General features: G+C 38.0%; 1 protein-coding gene across 1 annotated transcript in view; it reads left to right on the top strand.

The window, feature by feature from the left end:
* Window positions 1-23121, top strand: part of CRYBG1 (crystallin beta-gamma domain containing 1) — a 123033-nt gene that overhangs the window by 28116 nt on the left and 71796 nt on the right. Inside the window, exon 2 of the mRNA XM_072998249.2 lies at window positions 16497-16635. Coding sequence (XP_072854350.2) covers window positions 16497-16635 — 139 coding nt within the window. The remainder of the gene's footprint in view (window positions 1-16496; window positions 16636-23121) is intronic.

Here is a 23121-nt window from a genome sequence, read left to right as displayed (position 1 = left end):
TGCTTTTCTTTTTTCAGCCTATATATTAACCATCTTTCTGGTTTATCAGCATTCTCAAAGAAGTTTTGTTTGGCTCTCATAATTTGTTGGGCTAATTCTTCTGACACTCTTACGTTTAATTTATGTTTTATTATCTCCATCTGGTTTTTAAGCATTTTCTTCCGCAAGTCTTTTGTAGTTCTAGCTCCAATCTCTTAAATTCTTCCTTCAGCTTTATGAATTGTTCTTTTTTTTCTCTTTATTCTTTTTGGCTGTATATGATATGACTAATCCTCTAAAGTATGCTTTGGCTGTGTCCCAAATAGTGTGTAGGGATGTTTCCTCTTTTTTATTTTCTTTTAAAAAGAATTCCATTTCTTTTTTAGCACTTTCAACAAATTCTTTATCTTTTGTTATAGCTTGGTTTAAAGTTCCTCTTGGTTCTTTCTTCTCTCCTTTCCACCGCATCTTCACTGGATTGTGATCCACCCAAATATTGGTTTCTATTTCTACTTCCTGTATTCCGATCTTTAATTCTAAGGATAGCCAAATCATATTGATTCTAGACCAAGATTTATTCTTGTTCGAATAGAATATAAATTAACCATTTTTGTATTTATTTCTCTCCATATATCTTGTAGCCCTAATTCTTCTGTCATCTGAAAGATGCTACTTTTATAGTCCAGTCTTCCATCCACAATTGCATTAAAGTCCCCTAATAGACAGATACTTTGGTATTCTTTTTCCAATACTATCTTGTATAGCTTTTGATAGAATTCCTCTTGTTTATTATTGGCTGCATACCATATATTACTATCATCAGGATCGTTTTATTTATTTATTGTTGTTTCTACCATTAGGATTCTCCCTTCTTCATGCGAATAAACATGTTTTGAGATCAAAGTTTCTTTGACATATAAGGCTACCCCTCTTTTCTTTTGCTATGCTCCTGAATAATAGAGTTTCTCAATCTTTGAGTATTCCAGATATTTGTAATGCTGCTTTTTAATATGGGTTTCTTGAAGACAGATTATGGTGGAGCATTGTTTCAATTCTGCTTCCAGCAGCACTGAAGGAATCAGTGAGGAAAGAATCTTGATTTCTCCGTTGTCATTTAATAGGAGGCCATAAAACTCAGGAGACAGTGATTTCATAATTGGAACAAGAAAAGATAAAATTTTGATAGTAATTAGCACTTCAGGTTGACTGCCATGCTTAAATATAAAACCGTAAAACATGCATAGAAAGAAAACCAAAAACAACATGGGACAGAAGCCCAACAGTACAGCTTCATAAGCTATTGTTATTTTAATATGAATTACTTTACTTTTCATACCAAAGGAAAGATTATAAATCACCTGCTCTGTACCATATTACAGTGGTGCCTCGCACAACGAGTGCCTCACACAACGATGAATTCACACAACGATGCCTTTTTCTGTTAAATTTGCTGCCTCACACAGCGATGTTTCCTATGGGGGATTTTCACACAATCTCCCTTTTCGCTCCTGTAAAAGTGTCTTACAATGTTTGGACGCTGTTTTAAATGATTGCAATGGTTAGTCCACCTCCTGAAACCTAAGCAAACTGATTTTGGTGTTGTTCTGACACTTCGTTAATTTATGACAATTTTTTGAATTTTCTCCATTGGAAACCATTGGATGGTCTGTCTAATGGTTTCCAATGGAAAAAACAAAAAATCATCATAAATTAACGAAGTGTCAGAACAACACCAAAATCAGTTTGCATAGGTTTCAGGAGGTGGACTAACCATTGCAATCATTTAAAACAGCTTCCAAACATTGTAAGACACTTTTACAGGAGCGAAAAGGGAGATCGGGAAGAACTTTAAAAGGCAAACGGAGATCAAAGAGCCCTTTCCCGATCTCCCTTTTCGCTCCTGTAAAAGTGTCTTACAATGTTTGGAAGCTGTTTTAAATGATTGGAATGGTTAGTCCACCTCCTGAAACCTATGCAAACTGATTTTGGTGTTGTTCTGACACTTCATTAATTTATGATGATTTTTTGTTTTTTCCATTGGAAACCATTAGACAGACCATCCAATGGTTTCCAATGGAGAAAATTCAAAAAATCATCATAAATTAACGAAATGTCAGAACAACACCAAAATCAGTTTGCATAGGTTTCAGGAGGTGGACTAACCATTGCAATCATTTAAAACAGCGTCCAACCATTGTAAGACACTTTTACAGGAGCAAAAAAGGACTTCGCAAAGGCATTGAAATGTATTGAGTCGGCTTCAATACATTCCAATATAGGAAACATTGTTTCACTCAACGATGTTTCCTATGGGGATTTTCACTGAACGATGGCAATCCGTTCCAATTGGAACGGATTAACCGGTTTTCAATGCATTCCTATGAGAAATGGTGTTTCACAGAACGATGTTTCACACAACGTTGATTTTTTTGGAACCAATTAACATCGTTGTGTGAGGCACCACTGTATAATAATATGGAGAATGCTAAAGTCAGTCATTCAGTCTCTTTTATCCAACCCCCTGTGTGGTGTGATGTAACCTCCATGTGTGTATAGTTTGTGTGAATAGTTCTTACTTGAAACACCTGCAAGCATACGGGAGCTCATGCCATCTCTTTTTGTTGTGTGGGTGTGGAGAGGGAGATTCCATGGAAGAAGATACTTTATTACTCCTTTTTGTTCTACTAAGGAGAAGAGACATAGAAGAGATTACAACTATGCTATAAAAGTAGCCTGGACCAGACTGTGTTCATTTGTAAATCTGATGCCCTGCCATACAAGTTTATGCTGTAGGCGAGGACACCGTCTCTGGAGCATAGTTGGTGAAAGATGAGTTTGTAATTATGCAAGAGCTTGGAACATGAAAAAGAGGAAACCAGTTGTCATATATCTGTGAAGATTCTCAGTCATCCAGGTGAGGTTATCTGGAAAGTGAGTCATGGCAACTGGATTTCTTTCTTATTAGGTTGAAAAGTTTTGCTACTCATCCAAGTGGAGACTGCAGAAGCTACTTGGATGAGTAGTGTAACCTTTCAACCTAGTAAGAAATAATTGTCATATATAAATATAACAGGGATGTGGTGGCGCTGCGGGTTAAACTGCAGAAGCCTGTGTGCTGCAAGGTCAGAAGACCAAGCAGTCGTAAGATCAAATCCACATGACGGAGTGAGCTCCCGTCACTTGTCACAGCTCTTGACGACCTAGCGGTTCGAAAGCACGTAAAAAATGTGAGTCGATAAATAGGTACCACCTTGGTGGGAAGGTAACGGCATTTCGTGTCTAGTCGTGCTTGCAGTGTGACCACGGATATTGTCTTCGGACAAAACGCTCGCTCTATGTCTTAGAAACAGAAATGAGCATCACACCCTAGAGTCAGAAACAACTGGACTAAATGTCAAGGGCAACCTTTACCTTTACCTTATAAATATAATGGTATCTTCATGATGATTCCCCCCCCCCCGAAGTTTAACTTTTATGAAATAAAGGTATAATTTTATGCTAGCTACCGTTTGTTGAGATTAAAGAGAGGGCTGCCTTTTATTACAGCAAATACTATAATATATGCCCAATTTCAGCATTACTATCTAACTTTAGTGGACAGATACTGTGTGTATCCATGCTAACTAGATTTGGCAATTTAGTTAGTGTGAGCACTTTAAATAGCATATTACATTCTTTAATCTGAGTTTTTGTTTTGCTGTGAATTAGGTGTGGTGCTAAATATGCTAAATGTTTGTTATGCAATTTGCTACAGATTTTTAAAAAGATGTAACAAATATTGATGAGGGTGGCTTAATGTAGTTCACAAATGCTCATTAATTCCAGTAAAGATGCAACTTAAATTTCTGATCCTACTTCATTCCTGCCTTCTTTGGGCAAGGCTGGTTTCTTATCAAAACTTACTTTCACAGTGGCTAGAAAGTTCAATTGAGAACCAGTTGGTTGGTATCAAATCATTCATTCGAGTTCCTTACCACACTGCTGTGTAATTTGGCTTATCAGATATATGCTGTTCAGGGAGCACCTTTACTGGAAAAGCAGGCTGTTTTACCAAAATCTTGATAAACTTGTAGACAGCTTATGTGAGAAGCTTGTTCAGCATCTGCCCACAGTCAGGCTTTTGTACAATGTTTGACTCCTTTTCTCTCATGAATACTCACCATTGTTTTTAGAGGTATTTCTTTTTCTGATTGCTTTAATATTGTGTCAACATTAATACAATTTCTGAAAGTAAACAGAAAACAAAACCATAGATTCTGGAGAGTCATTAAATGCAGTTAATGTTTGAAATAGAACAAATAAGGAAACGTGAATTGCATTCAACAAGAAGGAACATCTGCAAGAAGAGTCTTGAACTGAACAGATTTTCAGATACATCAGTCAATAGAATCATTGTCTGCTTGAATGCATATAAACATTATTTGGTAAAGTAATTAAAGTCACTTACAATCCAAGATGATCTTCTTAAAAGCACACTTATCTTGGTTTTAGTGAAATGTTATTGTAAAAGGCTGTACATGTATTCTTTCAATGAATGAGTACATTTGGATAATCTGTAATCTTCAGTAAAGTTTTTCGATAATAAATTTGTTAGCCTTTAAGATGCTGGAAGGCATTTCAGTATTCATGAAGTGAAATGGGAATGAGAGAGGAGTTTGTCATTCATCACTAATATTATCACAGACAGTAATTTTACATTTGCTCAAACCGACTTTTCTCACAAAACCACTTTTCACATAGATCCAAACAACCTCAGATGAACTGATGCTTGAAAAAAAGTTCTTCTTTTCTGTGTCAAGGTTCCAAAGATCAGAGCATTTAAGCAAATGTGATAGAGAGAAGCTTCCAGTTGTTTGCCACAAGACAAGGAACCGCAAAAACCTTGGCTTATAATTTATGAACCAAGTTTTTTTTTAATTTATCAGCTACAAATATACAATATAAAATACAATATAAAATAAGATAGGAAAGAAAGAAAAGAAAAGAAGACAAAATAAAAGGAGAAAAAAAACACCCCAAAGCCTCCCCCCCCCCCTTTGAGGACAGAGATTCAGACCTCATTGCATCCCATATTTCCCAAATTTCCAGAGAGCATTGAAAGCAAAAAGAAAAAAGAAAAACCAAGCCCATCAATCATTTTGCCCTATCTTCAGATCTCTTCCTGGGCCCAAACATGTATTAAGTTCCAACTTTGTTTTGCATAGTCTCTTGGTTGATCTCGTAGCGCTTCTGACAGTGTATCTAATTCTGTATGTCCAACAGCTTCTTCAGGAACTCCTCCATTGTAGGTATGCGCTGGTTGCCCATCCGTTTCCGCGTTGACTTCAAAGTGCTAATGATTACTTATAAAGACCTAAACGGTTTGGGACCTCAATATTTGGCAGACCGTCTCCTCCCACCCAGATCTACCCGAACCACCCGTTGCAGCCAGCAGGAACAGCTGAGGGGCCTGACGCTGAGAGAGGCTCGGAAAGAAAAAACTAGAAACTGGGCCTTCTCGGCGGTGGCCCCTCAGCTGTGGAACACCCTTCCAACAGAAATTCGGCTGGCATCCTCGCTGGGTGTTTTTAAAAGACTGTTAAAAACTTGGCTATTTAGGCAGGCCTTCCCTCCAGTCAGCTAACTCTTTTCATTTTTTTTTCTTATCTTATCCCAATCTAGTATCCTTTCTTAATTAATTGTTTTAATTAATATAGAAATTGTATTTTATGACTATATATATATTTTATATAGATCTATTTTATGTTGTAAGCCGCCCCGAGTAGACATGGTCTAGAGGGGTGGGGTATAAATTTAATAAATAAATAAATAAATAAATGTCTTCACTTTTCCATTTTTGGGCCCAGAGTAACCTAGCTGCTATAAATATATACATTAAACAATATTTGATTTTCTTATCAGTAATTTCTGGCATAATATTTAATAGTGCTATTTCGGGTTTAAAGTTTAATTATAATTTATGAACCAAGTTTTAATGCAAACTACCTGACCACTCCTGCTAGCAATTTATTTATTTAAAATATTTTTATTCTGCCATTTATTAAAAATGACCCAAGTTGGCTTACATCATTAAAAGATAGTGTTTAAAGCTATCAATGGTGAGTATATAAATACTAAAAAGGACCAAACAAATTCTTTACTAGTAAAAAAAGCAACGCCAAAACACATTCAATAGTTTAGGCTAATCAAACAAGGGAGCTTACCTCCAGGATTTGCTCAGCCAAAGAAGGACACTTTTTTATTCTCGGATTGAGAAGCAAGAAGCCCCATATTTGTTCAGTTAATCTTACTGTAAGCAAGAGTGACCAGGCATTATTCACCAGCACTCTGCTTATTACCAGGGTTCCCATGGCTTTCTGGATTATTGTGTTCTATGACCATGACCATGCTATTGTGAGGCTAACTGACTATGCACAATAACCAAATAAACATAAAAATCCTAATTGTCAGGATAGGCCCTTGATAGTAATTGCACATACAGTAGTGTACTTGATTTGCAAGTGGATAAAATGCCACCCAGTGGCCAAACAGGTTATTGACATTCCCTCCCTCCCCTGAAAAGGGAAGTTTATCTCAGACAGGTTTTGTTACTTCTGCCACAAATATCTGGGTATCATAATTGAATATTGTAAGAGGGAGCCGTGGGAAAAGTTAAAAGCTAGCAGACTTTAACATTAAAATTAATTAAATATTTCCACTTTTAATTTATGAAAGGTTAAGAAAAAATGGTGAACTGTCCATATTTTTCATTTTCAAATGCAACGTCTGAGATTATTTTCCAGAAACCTGCAGAACCACACTAATAGACTCAGCACTAGGCACTGAAAACTATGTGACAAGTTCAACCTTTTTTCCTAAGTAAAGCAGGCCGAGGGCTGAGTTGTAAGCCTCAGTGTGTCCCGAGACCAGGGAGAAACATTAACTAATAAACAAACAACATTTAAACCTCAGAGCTTTAGATTCCAATTCAGCAACATTAGGAAATAGGTGAACACGTAGTTTCATTCTGGTTTATTTTTATATTTGTGTTAGGAACACAAACAGCACAATGGAGTTGGGCCGGGTGTGTGTGTGTGTCTGCATCCAGCACCTCTAAATAATCTGTGTGATGTTTTAGCACGGACTATGCAGCCCAGACCCCAAGCCACCACTGTGAGAAAAAAAAATATTTTTGAGAGGAGATGCCTCTGAGACATACTTCTCCTTTAAAACAAGGGTAAGTGTTTTAAGGCACTCACACATGTGTGTTTGTGTGATCCTCTCTTCTTGGAATAAAAGGCGTCCTTGACTAGAATAAGTCAGTCATCATCGTAACAGTTAAAGCCTAACACTGGTCATTCAAACTGATTTGGGGATTTCAATTTCAATTTTCAGTATTGTCCTTCATGTGGTGTCAAGTCACCTCCGACTTACGATGACCCTATGAACGAGTGATCTCCAGAATGTCCTCAACAGCCCTGATCAGACATTTTCATGATTCCTGGTTCAGAAATACTTCACATCCCTTGTTTGTTGCCCTTTGAGCAATAAAAAATGAAAGCAACATTTAGAGCCTTGGAACCGGGGGGGGGGGGGAGTGAGGAAGCTTTTAAAATTGTGAAATCACTGCTGGATTTTGCTGCTTGTGGTCCTGCAGTGGAACCACCAGTAGTGATTTTCCAGTTTTAAAGGCTTCCTCCTCCCCCATCCTGAGGGTCCCGGAGGTTTCCTCACAGTAAATGGGATACTTAGGGAGTCTCAGAACCTGAAGGGGGGGGGGTATTATGAAGTTTTTAATTAAATTGAAAGATTAATGGTGCTGAATGTTGATGTCATCACCTTTTACATGCATAATTGCACCCGCTGGATTTTAGCTATTATAAGCATTAACACATAATTAAACATGTTTTTAATATTAAAAGGGTATAATTTAAAGTCATTTAAAATCTCATGGTTAAAATAATTACAAATTGATAGTAGAAAAATACAACACTTCTTTAAAAACTGCTGCCCTTAGGGGCCAATGAGTTTCCAAAACCTGTCTAAACAAGCACATTTTAGTATGACAGGAAGGAAGTAGCCAACCTAGCCTTCCTTAAGGAAGGAAATTCCATAATCTGGGACCAGCCACTGAAAAGACTCCACCATCTGTCTGAATGTGGCAGGTCTGAGGAAAGGGTCTTTCCTGCAGATCCCAAAGCCCCTAGGCAGGTGTAGGTGGAGAATGCGATCTTAGAGAGAGTCTGGATCCAAGTCTTTGGAAAATGTACTTGGCTTAATCCTTCTTCCATTCTGATGACCAGTAACATGACACAGGTTGTTAACCTTATGACCCACTAGCCTCTGAACATGATGTCCTTACAGACTGCATGACAGCCAACTTACCAGTCTGGCCTCCAGTGGACCCAAAGGAAATAAAAGCCCGAATAGGCAAACTAAAACTAGGGAAGCACCAGGCCCAGATTGGCTTCCCCCTGAACTTCCAAAAAAAAAAGCGCTTGGATTGGTAGTCTTTGCCTTTAGCCACTCTTATTTACTTTAATAGATAAAACCAGGAGGGTATCCTTGGCATGGACCAAAGCAGTCATAGTACCCGTCTTCAAAAAAAGGAGACCTACATTTACCAGGGAATTGTCAACCTGTCAGTTTGCTATCCATCATGGGCAAGCTCTATGCAAGCTGTATGCTTCCACTACCTGATTATTATGGATGCAAAACATTGTTGGTAGAGAAACATTGTTGGATGCAAAACATTGTTGGTAGAGCAAGCTGAAATGAAGACTGTGTAGCATTTAGCGCATTTAGCTATATATAGATTACTCATTGGTGGCGGCAGTGAGGTGTCTGAAAAGCAGTTTCATAAAAGATTGCCAGATAATGAGGTGGACAGGCCACTGTTGTAATGTGCTATCAAGTTGTCTTATGAGTTAAAGTTTTCTAAAATGGCCTGTCTTTAACAGCTGTGCTGAAGTCTTGCAAACAAAAGGCCATGGCTTCCTTGGTCAATGCAACTCACATTAGTTCTTCTGCTTTTCCCAGCATTAGGGAATTTTCCCAGCAAGTCCTATCTTCTCACAATATGTCCAAAGTATGATAGCATCAGTTTAGTCTTTTTAGTGATTTTGGTCATATTAACAGAATCAAAAAGTCCTTCAAATAAGATATGCTGAAGTCTTTGCTTCATCATGATGATTGGCAGGTCAGAGATAGCATGATGTAATAAACATTTGCAGAAACATATTTGATGTAAGATACCTTGTATCTATCTTCAGGTAGATAATCAAGCTAGGAGCCAACCTGAAGATATAGTCCCTAAACCAAAGCTTTAAAGTTGCCAGCAAAGCTCTCTTGATAAATCTAAGCTCAGCAAGTCAAAGATCAGCTAGTCATAAAATATAGCCAAGACAACTTCATATATAGAGTGCCTATATCAGCTTATCTACATGACACAGTTTAATACAGTTATTGTTATTGCTGCCTGCTTACATGAGAATATCAATTAAGGTCCACACAACTTTTGGAAAGCAAACACATCTCTTTCACTTCAAAATCAAGAAAATGCATGAATAATTACAAAAAAATACTGATCATACAGTTTATTACTTAGTCATATAGGATGCATCACTTTTAAGTTATGCATCCCAAATACTTCCTGTTTGCTATGTAACAAAACCAAGGATATCCTTTCCGATGTCAAATATACAGTGGTGCCTCGCATTACGATCACTTCGTTTAACGACGAAATTGCATTACTATGAACTTTTTGTGATCACTTTTGCGATTGCAAAACGATATTTCCTATGGGGGAATTTCGCTTTGCGTTGATCGGTTCCCTGCTTTGTGAACCGATTCTCGCAAAGCGATGATTTTCGGCCAGCTGATCGCCGGTTTGAAAATGGCCGCTGAGTAAAAAACATGGCTCCCCGCTCTTTTCTGGGATGGATTCCTCACTGCACAGGCAGGAAAATGGCTGCCCTATGGAGGATCTTCGCTGGACGGTGAGTTTTAAGCCCATCGGAACGCATTAAACAGGTTTTAATGCATTTCTATGGGCTTTTTACCCCTTCATGGATTGCTGCCTTGTCGTGGCGAAGGGGCTTGAGTAACTCAGAGAAGCTATGGGCTATGCCGTGCAGGGACACCCAAGACGGACAGGACATAGTGGAGAGTTCCGACTAAACGCAATCCACCTGGAGTAGGAAATGGCAATGCCACTCCAGTATCTTTGCCAAGAACGTCCCAAATTCACATGGCCAGTGGTGGAAATAGCTGCAGCCTGCATGTTGACTTCAAGCTCCTCCTCAGCCAGCAATCTGGAATTTATGGCCCATCTCTTAAAACAGGACAGTCACAGGCAATCTAGGGGCTCCTCCCTTTCAGCCTTTTTGAGACTGGAAGAGTTTCCTTTTAGCTGGGTGAGGGAAGGCTGTCCAGTGGCTTGGCCTGCCTCTAACAGAGTTGGGATTAGAAATTTAATTAAACCATCAGGAACAATCAATTTAAACCAAAATAAAGACAAAATAGTTTTAGCTGGAGGATGCTCCCTTTAGCATGCAGTACTTTATAGAGTTGTTGTTGCAACAGGCAAGCAGAGCTGTCTTAAGGGCGGGATGAGAACATGAAAACAGTGCTTTTTGTTTTCTTCCATCTGTGCTAAACCCCAACCTCTCCTATTTGTAGCAATTGCCTTGTCATTTACACTTTTGTCCCTGGCTTTTGTTTTGTTTTCAGATCAACACGGTCTCCTCCTTTTTTAGAATTTCCTAAAACAAGTGAGAAGTTAGACATTCCACCAGGGGTCGCTCAAGTCTGAGTGTTTGGCAGCAAGACTCTCCCACACATAGCAGCGTTTAGGCCAATCAAGGATGAAGTGAAGCTTTTCCTCTTCCCAAACCAAAACAGGAAGTCTTCTCAACCAACTCCAAATGAAATGGAGTCCAGGGCTAATGTTCTCTAATAGATGTGACAAAAAAGATTTTAACTATGTTTACTAATCTATTAAAAAAACAACTTAGAGATGTTTACTTGCAGCAGATGTTATAGTATGGGGGGAGGCTTACTCCAAGGAAAAGGTTATAAGATTACAGTTTTAGGCTACAGCCCTATACCTATTCATGTGAGATTAATTACCACAATTTGATGAGGCTTGCTTCTTAGGAGGTCTGCTCAGGATTAGATTGTTAGTTAATCAGTTGTTTCTTTCAATTACAAAGATACACCTGAGGTTTTTTTTAAAAAGTTTGTTTATTTGTTTAATACAGCTACAATAAACTACCATCTTAAAAGGGCTTTTGGGAGACTGCAAGCACACTTTGCTACACCTTGATTCTCAGCCTGCTTTATACTTATGTTTAGATTAAATGATCATATGGAGATTGTGGATTGTTTTGGTGTCAGTTTCCACACTGGTCCCTCAATCTGATGTGGCTTGATCCAATCCATGGCCACTTTCTTTTGATTTCATCCTCTGCTTATCCCCAGCTCCTTTTATCATTGTATTGTAAAGCCAGTGGGCTGTTTAAAGTGTGGCAAAGGAAACAGTTTTCCAGACTTCTCCATAATGTACAAATACATGGACATGTTCTGTGGAAACATAGTAGTCTGCTGTAGTTCCTCAGAGTTGTTTCTATTTTGTTTTGTCTTTCATCTTTATTTGGTCCATGCAGAGGTAATCTAGCACTAAACTAGCATATCAGTGTAGTGATAAAATGATCTAGTACTAAACCTGATATTTTGTTGTTTTTTTAAAAAAAACATACTTCAGGGCATCGAGGGGAAAAGATTACAGGGGTAGGTGTTCCTGTTGTCCAAAAAACAGATCATATGTCACTAGAATTTACACCCACAGTCACATGCCCAACATCCGGGGAAAACACTGTTCAGCAGAGTAAAAAATGCTGGGGAGAAGAAGGGCCAAACTAATTCATTATGTGATCAGGAAAAAAGAGAGACAAATTTGTCTATTTTACCCTCACAGCAAATCCCACAATATTTGGTCTGTGATGGGATAACAGATGCCTCTTCAATCAACCTCCAGTACATAGACAATTCAACTAAAAACAAATTTATTTCATTAAAAACTATTATTTCATGTCATCAATACATTCAAATTCAAAACCAGCAGTACAACTTTTTCCCCACACTGCTAGGAAGTTATATTCTTGGTCATCTGCCTAGCCAACTATCAGTTTATGATGCTGACTAGCTGAGATTCTTTTAAGGCAGCCTCCAGGGCAGTGCAGTTCATTTCATTAATCGAATCTGAGACTTGGCAGTGCAAGAGTCGAGTTGTCCCCAGATCCTGTCACTAAAGAAATGGTTCAAGTGACAAAATGCTAGGGAGATGCATAGGGAAAACTTTCAGACTGCATTTTTTGTTTTGGCAGGGGTTCATTAATTTTCAGAGCATTCAGGTGCCAGCCCCTTTGATAAACACAAACAGGAATGGATCTGTGTATTTTCCCCCCTCATTTGGGTTTCTGTCACTAGGTCTAGTTAAGCACTACTGAACCCTCAAAAGTACTTTAAAAAAGAAGACAGCAAATAATCATTTACTCCAAAAGTATGCAACAACAACAACAGTACAGGAGAAACAAAAATCAATCATCAGATGGCGGACACAAACAGCAACTTAGCACTCCAATAAAAACTCAGTTTATGGAACAGGAAAATAAAGTATACAAAATATTTTATTTATTTATTTATTTATTTATTTATTTATTTATTTATTTATTTATTTATTTATTTATTTAATTTAATTTATACCCCGCCTATCTGGTCGGTGAGGACCACTCTAGGTGGCTAACAACAATAAAATACAGTAACAATATAAAAAAGCAATTCTAATTAGTAAAAATAAACATCAAATTATGCAATGGATCTATAAGAACAAATTTTAAATTCTGTAACATTTTGTCCAATATAGAGGAAAGCAAAAGCACTGCCCACTTCCCTACCATGCACACAGAAAGGGTGGGGTGGGGGAGGAATTGGAAGGAAACCAGACACACAGACCTTGATCCACAGACAAGTGAACAGACAAGTCCATTAATACAAAAGCTGTATTTGCACACATATGGATTGAAAACACAAACAGATTTCTGTGGGATTAAACCAAAGGCAGACTTACTCCAGCATCCTATTTTCCACTATGATGGCTGTTTGGTTCCAGGAGGCTCATAAGGAGAACACAATGGCGATAACTTTCTCTTTCATGATGCTTCCTCACAATTGATACTCCATTGTGTGTTTTGTCTGAATAAGGAGCTTCCATTTAGCAGTCAGTCTCAACAGATGCTGTAAGACCTGTTCTCAATAGTTTTCCTTTTATGTCTTCTGAACAGATGGCTAGCTCCACACCTGGTGACAGTTAATTCCATAAATGAATGATGTGCGTAGCCATACTTCATTTGCCTGTCCTGAAATTTCATGCAAATACATTTCAGTGGCTTGCATGTGCTCTTGATCAGGGATGTTAATGTTTTACTCCAATTTAGGCCAATGTATACTGAAAGACCAAAGTTCTTTTACACCATTATACTCTGTATCTTTCTAAAAGCTTTATTAATTGTAGTATGCTGAATGATACCAGACATTGTGTATGCTGGCTTTCTGTGTATGGGGATATTTGTTCAAAATACAGCAAACTCAATATTTGCATATTTATAGTAAAACATCTTTGTTTTAGATACATACAGAGTTTTGTATGAGCAAAAAGGTCTCTTTGCCTGTTGAAGGTATCCTTTTGATTTTCTTGTCTCACCCCCCATGCCCAATTGTAAATCCATTTTATTTATATCCCTGGCTTTTTTCTGATGAATGGAGAGTCTTCTGGCCTCCTTTGGCAGGGAGTTCCACAGACTGGAAGCAACCACCATAAAGTCCCCTCTTATGTCTTCACCAAGTGTGTCTATGAAATTGGTGGAACTGAGATGCAAGACTTTCCATAAAGACCTTAAACCTGTGGATGTTCATATGGGAAAATGAAGTCCATTAGATAGCCTGGAACCAAGTTGTTGGGATTCTGTAGGTCATAACCAGAGGTTTGAATTTGACCTGGAAATGGACAGGAGGCCAGCGAAGCTGTCATAAGAATGGGTCCTGGTTCTTCCTGTAACCTGCTCGTGAAAGCAATCTAAGCTGCAGCACTTTGGACTTGCTGTGTTTGGACAGTTCACTGGTTTATGTATCTGGCTGCAGAGCTAGAGGTTGGGAGTTTGATTCCCCACTGTGACTCCTAGGAGTAGAGCCAGCCTGTGTGACCATGGGCAAGCAGCACAGTCCCAGGATGCCCCCTGAAGAAGGGGAAGGTAAACTACTTTTCAGTATTTTTTTTACCTGCAAAACCTTGCAAAGGGTCACCATAAATCAAAATTGACTTGACAGCACATGATGATGATGATAATGATGATGAGGACATGCTGAACCCTCAATGGCTGACAGGCATGGGAGCTGTAAAATGCAGAGAGAGACATTTTGCTATTGTGCTACCAGACAAAAAGATAGGACATCTGCAGGATAAAGTAAGCATAGGGTTTCATTGTTTGCCAAAGTAAATAGGGATAGTTCCTAGTGGCTTCAGATAAGAATCAGAGGGAATGTTTAGCGCACCTACAGAGGTTTCATTTTAGCCTGCAATTGGGGGCTGGGGAGAATGGATTAACAGCCTTCAAAGGCTGGCTTTTGTTTATATTCAACATACTGTAAACACTTTCCCTTTATTCTCTCCATTCCTTTTCCCCCCTTTTTCTTGTGTTGCATTGGGTTTGAGTTTTCTTTTAAGGAAGCTGTTCTAGAAGCCTCTTTTGATGCAAAATAAGTATGATTACAATAAATAGAAAAAGCAGTGAATGGGCAAGGTACAAGAAACTTGTCTTTTTAAAAAGGTTCTGTGATGAATTTTTATACATCAAAATAAGCAGAGATGCATATACTTCTGAGAAATAACTCTATAGGTATTCACAGGAATTCAGAACAACTGCCTCCTCCCTCAAGCTGAATAGTGAAAATGTTAAAACATTTAAGTGGATGAGATATAAATAAAATACTCAATTGAAAACTTTCAAAACTGCCCATTTTTTCCAGCTTCATTTAAAAAGGTACAATTTAAGAATCAAAGATTGCTTAAGGACCCATATACCAGGTCCATTCATGATTAATCAACTACTGGATAGCTCAGTAGCTGGGAATTTGATTCACTATTGTGCCTCCTTAATAGGGGGCTCATTCATACTGGCAATAAGAACCACTGTTAAATCAGGTTTTGCTCAAATAAAATCCATTTTTTAAATCCCATGGAAGTGTGGATTTTGTTGACGAGGAATTGCCGTTTTAAATCAGAAGTGAGGTATTTTATTGGGCCAGCAGAGGGTTGTTTACCGTGTTTTAAATTGGATGTAAAATTGGTTTATTTTTCATTGTTTTGGCATATATGAATGCCTCTGTCAATATAAATTATATCTGTTGCCTCCTACTGGTTGCCCCCCACGGCCACCAGCTCCTTCTGTTGTCGGATTGCTTTTAATTTTTTAAATTTTTCTCAAGTGGGATAGTGGTGGTCTGACATGAGAGTGGAAATTTATAAGCTCGTTGAGAGAGGAAAAGGGAAAGCACTCTTGCCTCCTTTAGGAAGTAAAACTGACCAGAGAAATTTACAACATTCAGAGTTTCTTTGTGTGCGTGCCAAGGAGAAGGGAGGGTTTCCCCCCTTTTTCTCTATGCTAGGTCGTAAATTTCCACTGTCATATCAGACTACTGTTACCCTGTTTGGAAAAAAAAAATTAAAAATTAAAAACAAGTCCCCAACAGAAGCAGTGGGTGGCTGTAAGATGCAGCCAGTACGAGAGTGGAACAGGCAAATGATAAAGCCTGAACTGCAACTGTTCTAAACAGATTAGAACATTGGAAATATATCTGCAAACATGCTGGTTAATGAAATGAATTAAAATCTGATATGCAAGTTTCCTAAAGCAGCTGTAAACTTTATATTGGAGTAATAATTTTCAATGTGAAGGCACGTAGCAATGAAAAAAACATATGACTGTAAATCCATTTAAAGTACTGTACATGGGTACTGAGCCCAATAGAAATCAGCAGTGTGAGCAAACCCAGGGGCTGTACTCAATTATCCATAGGGTCCCTTCCAGCTCTGCAGTTCAAGATGATGATGATGATGGTGATCTTAGATAACTTCAAAGCAGCTGTTTAGTAGTTTTTCATTGCCATATACAGACCTGGTGTATATGGATGCTTCAGATCTTCGGAATCCTATTAGGTATTTAAACTGAGAGAAATACAGTAACTGATAGGATTCTGGTCATCCTGTACAAGAATAAGATAATCTATCCAAAGTCTATCAAGTTCCCAATAACTACATTTCTAATCGCAATCTGGGTATTACAGGCAGGTATTTTTCTTTCTTTTCCCAACTGTCAGAAATGCTAAACATATTTAATCAATATAGTAAAGCTGTTTCACTAATGTGATGTTTGTGGTTAACATTTCTAATGGTAAAATGTTTTTTTTTCTATATCTTTCAGATGTTTTGACATGCCTGATACACAGTTAGCTGCTCGATCAAGTCAGCTGTCTCTAGCTCCTGTACAAGTGTCTCAGTTTCCATATGCTATTCCAGTGGTTTCAATAACTTCATCTACATTGCCAGCATCATTTAGAAAGGTAAGACAGAACAGAAGTACTTTTTGTATATGTGTATGTACTTCTCTTTCAAGAAGATAGCTGGTGAATGTATTTTTAATTCCAAAACATAATATTTACTTACTACACAGGGATATTTCTTTCTTGTAACACATTATAAGTATAAACTGGTTGGAGGGAAGTATTTATGAGAAATGAAGAAGCCATATGTCAATTTTGTCATCTGCATGTAAAAAAATACTTTTTTAAAAAAACCAGGACATTGTCTCACTGAGAAACATGTGCATTAATTTGTGAAAAGATATATGGTAAATTTTTAGAAATAAGTGGATAAATAAGTCCTTGTATGTTTAGTTTCTTCCACACACAAATCTATTGACAGAGATGGGAGAATTCAATGAATTTACGTGGGCTGAAGCAAATGATCTAAATAGACTTAAATCTATGGCTTTCTTTCTGACTTTAAATTATATGGTATGAATGCATTCAGTTTCTCTTAGCTAAACTTTTAATCTTATTTGTATAAGTATTATATCATGACAAAAAGGGCATTTTTTTCATTGATGAAGGAAACTCATTATTTCTGAGCTGGCGTGAAAACTATACTTAAGTGATTACTTAAGCATAGACAAGGCTGTACAATGTCTTTCCTGTCACATTTTTTAAAATAATCTAGTTTGGTGAATAACCCAATTTTATTGTAAGGAGTGTTCCATCCCAGACTGTAACCTGAGAAAAAATGGACAATTTCTGAATCACTGTGAATAAATGTAAAGTTAAATGTAATAATTAATTGATGAATGTTCATGTGATGTTCAAAATAAAAGGAATCAGTTCTCAAGGGAAAAATGGGATGGAAAAACTGATGGCTATAACACATTTCACCTCACTGACATGCTTGCCTATACTCTATTTCTCTACTGCTTAGAGATCTAGAAAGCACAGGGAGTTTTAAAATATATACAGTATGTCATCTCTTGTAAAACAGGTGAGTAAATAATAATCTGACTATGCAAAAGCCTTTGACTGTGTGGACCATGGCAAACTATGGCAAGTTCTTAAAGAAATAGGAGTGCCTGACCACTATATCTATCTCCTGAGAAATCTATATGTGGGACAGGAAACAAGAATTGGAACTGGATATGGAAGAACTGATTGGTTCAAAATTGGGAAAGGAGTACGACAAGGCTGTATATTGTCTCCCTGATTATTTAACTTATATGCAGAGTACATCATGCGGAAGGCTGGACTGGAGGAATCCCAAGCCAGAATTAAGATAGCCAGAAGAAATATCAGCAACCTCAGATATGCAGATGATACCATTCTGATGACAGAATACGAGGAGGAATTTTAAAAACCTCTTAATGAGGGTGAAAGAGGAGAGCGCAAAAAATGGTCTGAAGCTCAACATCAAAAAAACTAAGGTCATGGCCACTGGTCCCATCCACTCCTGGCAAATAGAAGTGGAAGATATGGAGGCAGTAAGAGATTTTACCTTCTTTGGCTCCATGATCACTGCAGATGGTGACAGGAGGCATGAAATTAGAAGACACCTGCTTCTTGGGAGGAAAGCAATGACAAACCTAGTCAGCATCTTAAAAAGCAGACATCACCTTGCCGACAAAGGTCTGCATAATAAAAGCTATGGTTTTCCAGTAGCGTGATGTATGGAAGTGAGAGCTGGACCATAAAGAAAGCTGACCGCCGAAGAATTGATGCTTTTGAATTGTGGTGCTGGAGGAGACTCTTGAGAGTCCCCTGGACTGCAAGGAGAACAAACCTATCAATTCTAAAGGAAATCAACCTTGAATGCTCACTGGAAGAACAGATCCTGAAGCTGAGGCTCCAATACTTTGGCCATCTCATGAGAAGAGGAGACTCCTTGGAAAAGTCCCTGATGTTGGGAAAGTGTGAAGGCAAGAGGAGAAGGGGATGACAGAGGATGAGATGGTTGGATAGTGTCATCGAAGCTACCAACATGAATTTGACCAAACATTGAGAGGCTGTGGAAGACAGGAGGGCCTGGCGTGCTCTAGTCCATGAGGTCACGAAGAGTCAGACACAACTTAACAACTAAACAACAACAAAATAATAATCACATTCACATTGCATGTGCAGTCTACATTCCTTTTGTTTACAAGACAGTGTTGTGAACTTAACTCTCATGAAATGAAGTTAAATCTCATGACTTTTACAAAGATTTCAGTGGGACTCGGGTATGATTAAATTAGTCTGGAATCTAACTCTGTGGACGCATATGAGAAATTAACGTATGTTAAAGGAGATCTTTATGACTTCCCAGATGAAATTGTGTGTGTAGCATTTAAGTACTTAAGTGCTTAACAGAGACCACTTTATCATAGCTGTTGCATTTTTCAAAAAAAAAAAAAAAAAGGCCTGGGACCGTGGGCCATTATAGATATGATTTTAAAGTTACACTTTAGCCAGAGAAATCTGAAGGTGTGAGTCTAGTTAATCTCCATATTAAATCCTGAGAATGTTTCCATGGCTGAACAGGGTTTTGTAACCAGGTAACCTGAGTCCAGCACCCTATCCACTACTCCACATTGACCAGTGAAACACTGAGCTTTTACTTCCATGCATTAATTACCAGTTTATATTTCAGTTCTTAAAGTTACAGTGTTTTGTACCACTTCTTTTCCTGCTTTCCATGTTACTACTGGGAATTATTAGGTTGCTTTCACAACTCATATCTCAATTGTATTACAGTAACTTGTTTCCTTACTTAGGCAAACAAAGCTTTGGAAATGATGCAGTTATGCATCATATTTCGTACTACATCCTTGCCTGTTTAATACAATATTATATTCTGCTCACAAACAATTAAATATCACTTTCTGTTTCTTTGCCACATAAGCTGCTTGTAAACACCCACAGCTGATATGATCCTCTGCTGCTAAGTGGATTACAAGGAGTTGTGGCTTTTGATCCCAGAAGTAATACTGTCAAGTAAAAAATGGTTTTCCAAGACAGGATAGCCAATGGTACCTCTAACCTTTTCACTTGGTATCTGTGCTTCCTTATCTTCATTCTGGATTTTTCCTCTCAAGATGCCACTGAGGCATGTTTTTCATAGGAACACTCTTTATAAGCTGTAGATGGCCTGTCTTCTTCAAATTCTGACTCATACCTCTACCTCTCTACTGACCATATTGGCCACACTGCAGATCATAATAGTAAGAGCTCCCTTTTCCAGGTAGAAAAGCTTCTCACAGCACTTACCTGAGAAGCAGTAGATCTGTGAGATAGTAAGGAAAATGAGCCAAAGAGTTTCCTAGTAGACACCTGCCTCTATTTTGAAAGGACTGGCAAACATTCCTCCCACACTTGGATTTGTCACTGACATATAGGTTTCAAGCATCTTATCAGGCAAGGGTAGCAAAAGCCAGTAAATTGAATGCTTTTGCAAAATCAAAATTTCCACAACAGGCCAATGCTTATCATCAGGAGCATCTGGCTTTTCACTGCACAGCAAATTAGTTAATTGCAATTTATTTCCTTGTGCAATTCTGCCTAAATGACTAAGGCTCTAGCTATGATTCAGAATGATTCGCCTCCTAAGTTTTCCATCCTTTGATATTAGGGTAATTCCTCTAGCTTCTCGGTGAAGTTGCATGAATTGGAATGAAACAATCTATGAGGTTTCCAGTGGCTTGGACATTTCCAAAAGAATATGTTCATTCTTGTCATTTATCATTGTTTCTGAAATCAGTTACATTTACGATAGCAGGCTTGATTTGTGTTATTGCATTGCTCCTTTTGGGGGGAGGAGCCAAGAATCCCTTTGAAATAAGTTCAAAGGCTTTCAGTATAGGCATCTATGTCTTTCTATGTCTACCATGTCATTCACAATAACGTATATAGGACAAGAGATGAATAAATTTTTCATAAGCATGTATTACCTTTATAGGTTTCTCCAAACTACCAATTAATAGTTTATGCTAAAATACATAATGGCCAACATCCTGTTGCTTCACATGGTAAATTGCACCTGCCAATTAAATCCATGGGTATTTTCTGAGTCAACTCCTCCGTTAAATTTGATTTATTTAAATGGGCTTACTCTAATGGTGACTTACTATGCTAAAGTAGATTGTAGTTAGAGTAGGCCCATTTGAACCAATAAAACTTATGGAGGAGTTTACCCACCAGATCCCTATGGATTCAGTGGGTATACTCTAATGCAGTTTGCTACTCTGAGCAGCAGGATTTGGGCCATTATTTAGGACTAAAATATGTAATTGGTCAGTTGTAACATGTTCCAAATGTAATTAGTTCTAGTTTAAAATAATATTATTTTTAATATGTGATTAAAACAATATCACCATTTTAAAGAAGACACCCTTTCTTGTTTAACTTACAGAAGTAGATAAACTAATGCATCTGAAGGCATTTTGAACTTTCAGATGTTTTGCACTCTCATGATCAACAAATATTTTTAATAACTGTTTTCAGCTGATCTGTGTTAAGTTTAAAATGATCTGGTGGGCACCTGATTACAGTACAATGGCTTATATGTGCAACATTTTAAAAAGAAGTGAAATGGGTTTTTGTACTGGGTAACCCAATGACATTGTTTTCTGGGTGGAGGCTATAAAATATGTTTTAAGACTACAATACTAGAAAATCTCAGTTTACAGTATAAAATACTTCTTTTCAGGCAGGCAGAGATATAAAAACAGACAACTCAAAATGTGATGTGATGTAACATAATGTAATATAGTCTTAAAATTGCAGAGCTGGAACAGACCCTATAGTATAGATCATCGAGTCCAGGCCCTGTTAAGGAGGCACAGCGGGGAATTTAACTCCCAATCTACAGCTCTGAAGCTAGATACCTAAACCACTAGAGCTATCCAGCAGTCACATAACAGCTAAGCATATTGTTATCACATACTCATTAAAATCAGTTAAAAACAAAACGGGAAAATTCGGGTGAGGGAAATTTTCCTCCAGGGCCCAAATAACCATAAGGAGGAAGCTAGGTAAGCCTTTCTAGGATGCCACAGCTGGGAAAGCCCTCTATCAAGTGGCTACCTGCCTTAATTTCATTTGAATTAAGTAAGGTTAAATATAAAACAGGGCCTTGCAAGGTGATCACAAGGTGAGGAAATGTAAGTTGTCCAGTATCCTGGTTCCACCAATTACTTATTTCACTTCTGCTTGAAAATGGACTAGTAGCCCATGTAGCTGGAAGAGCACTAACAAAATGTGCTTTAGCCAAGTCCTCAGCAGCACTATTGGATCTGGACCAGATGGAGATTTTATACTTACTGGCAAAAGTAATAGAGCAAGAGATGCAGATAGACCATAAGAGAGTTAAGCCAATGTGCCATGCCCTTTGGCTGGAGAAGAATAACATTCCTGGCTTTTCAGAAAGTGAATTTCACACAGAAGTTGATATCAAACTTTTTTTCCTGCAAAAAGATGTTCAGTCAATTTTGAACACTGGTTTTGAAAATTAAAACACTTAATTCCAGAAACCCATGCATTCCAATATTATGACAGTTTGAGACTGGCAAAACTGCCACTGAATGCTTTTAGAAAACATTGATAGAAGTCCTAGCTCTGGTATACAGGTACAGTCAATATGATGTGTTCATGTATCAGAAATTAATGCTTGCTCAAACTCGTAATCAATTATTAACGTTAGTAGCCAAGAAGATTCTAGCACCTGCATCTCCTGGGTTTCAAAGGCTGCCCCCGCAGCAGCTGGTGTGTGATCCACCTATATCTCTTTTGCTCACAGATCAGAAGCTGAGCTTTGGATGGTACAGAAGGACAAACTGTAAAGACAGTCCATATCAATCTAATTTGTAATAATGCAGTCATTGGATGAAATGTGGAAAGTTAGTGCAAAAACTACAGATCGGGATGATATAGTGCAAAAATTTACTTGACACACAGAACTGTGCTCTCTGACCAAGCAATATTGTACCCAACTCTAATTGCCTGTTTAAAGAAGAACTTTCTGTACCAGAAAGCATTTTTTAAAAACCCCACCCAAAATGTTACAGAAAGACATGATGCTATCAACACTCTGAAACAGTTGAAAACACTGTAGGTTGGAGGGTGAGGTCTTGTGGTGCTACTATGGAGCTCCTTGTCCAGACAGAAGTCGAATAAGCCAGGCACCTGCTTTGCTTGCAGATAGCAGCATCAGGAAGAGAAGGGCCATAATATTGAGAATGCCTGAGAAATATCAACGTTATCCAGTAGAAGTCCAGATACTGACTATATTCTTTCATTTTATATCATAATAATTTTTTAAATTGAAATGTCATTAGACTTCATTGTTGAAAGCGCAGAGGAGCTGTGATAGGTCTTCAGAGTAGAGTTAAACAGAGATGCCTAGTCTCGGGATACTGAGTGAAGTCTCAGGGAATGGCCATGCTTCCCTCGGTCTCCAGGCAGGGGGAACAAACCTCAGCATGAGTAGTAATGGAGGGAGAAAAAGGTTGCTGTTGGCTTTAAAGCCTGGATATG

This window comes from Pogona vitticeps, chromosome 1 (assembly GCF_051106095.1).
Source record: "Pogona vitticeps strain Pit_001003342236 chromosome 1, PviZW2.1, whole genome shotgun sequence".
Classification (NCBI taxonomy): Eukaryota; Metazoa; Chordata; class Lepidosauria; order Squamata; family Agamidae; genus Pogona; species Pogona vitticeps.
Note: the sequence above shows the minus strand (reverse complement) of the source record. Positions and strands in the feature narration are given on the sequence as shown.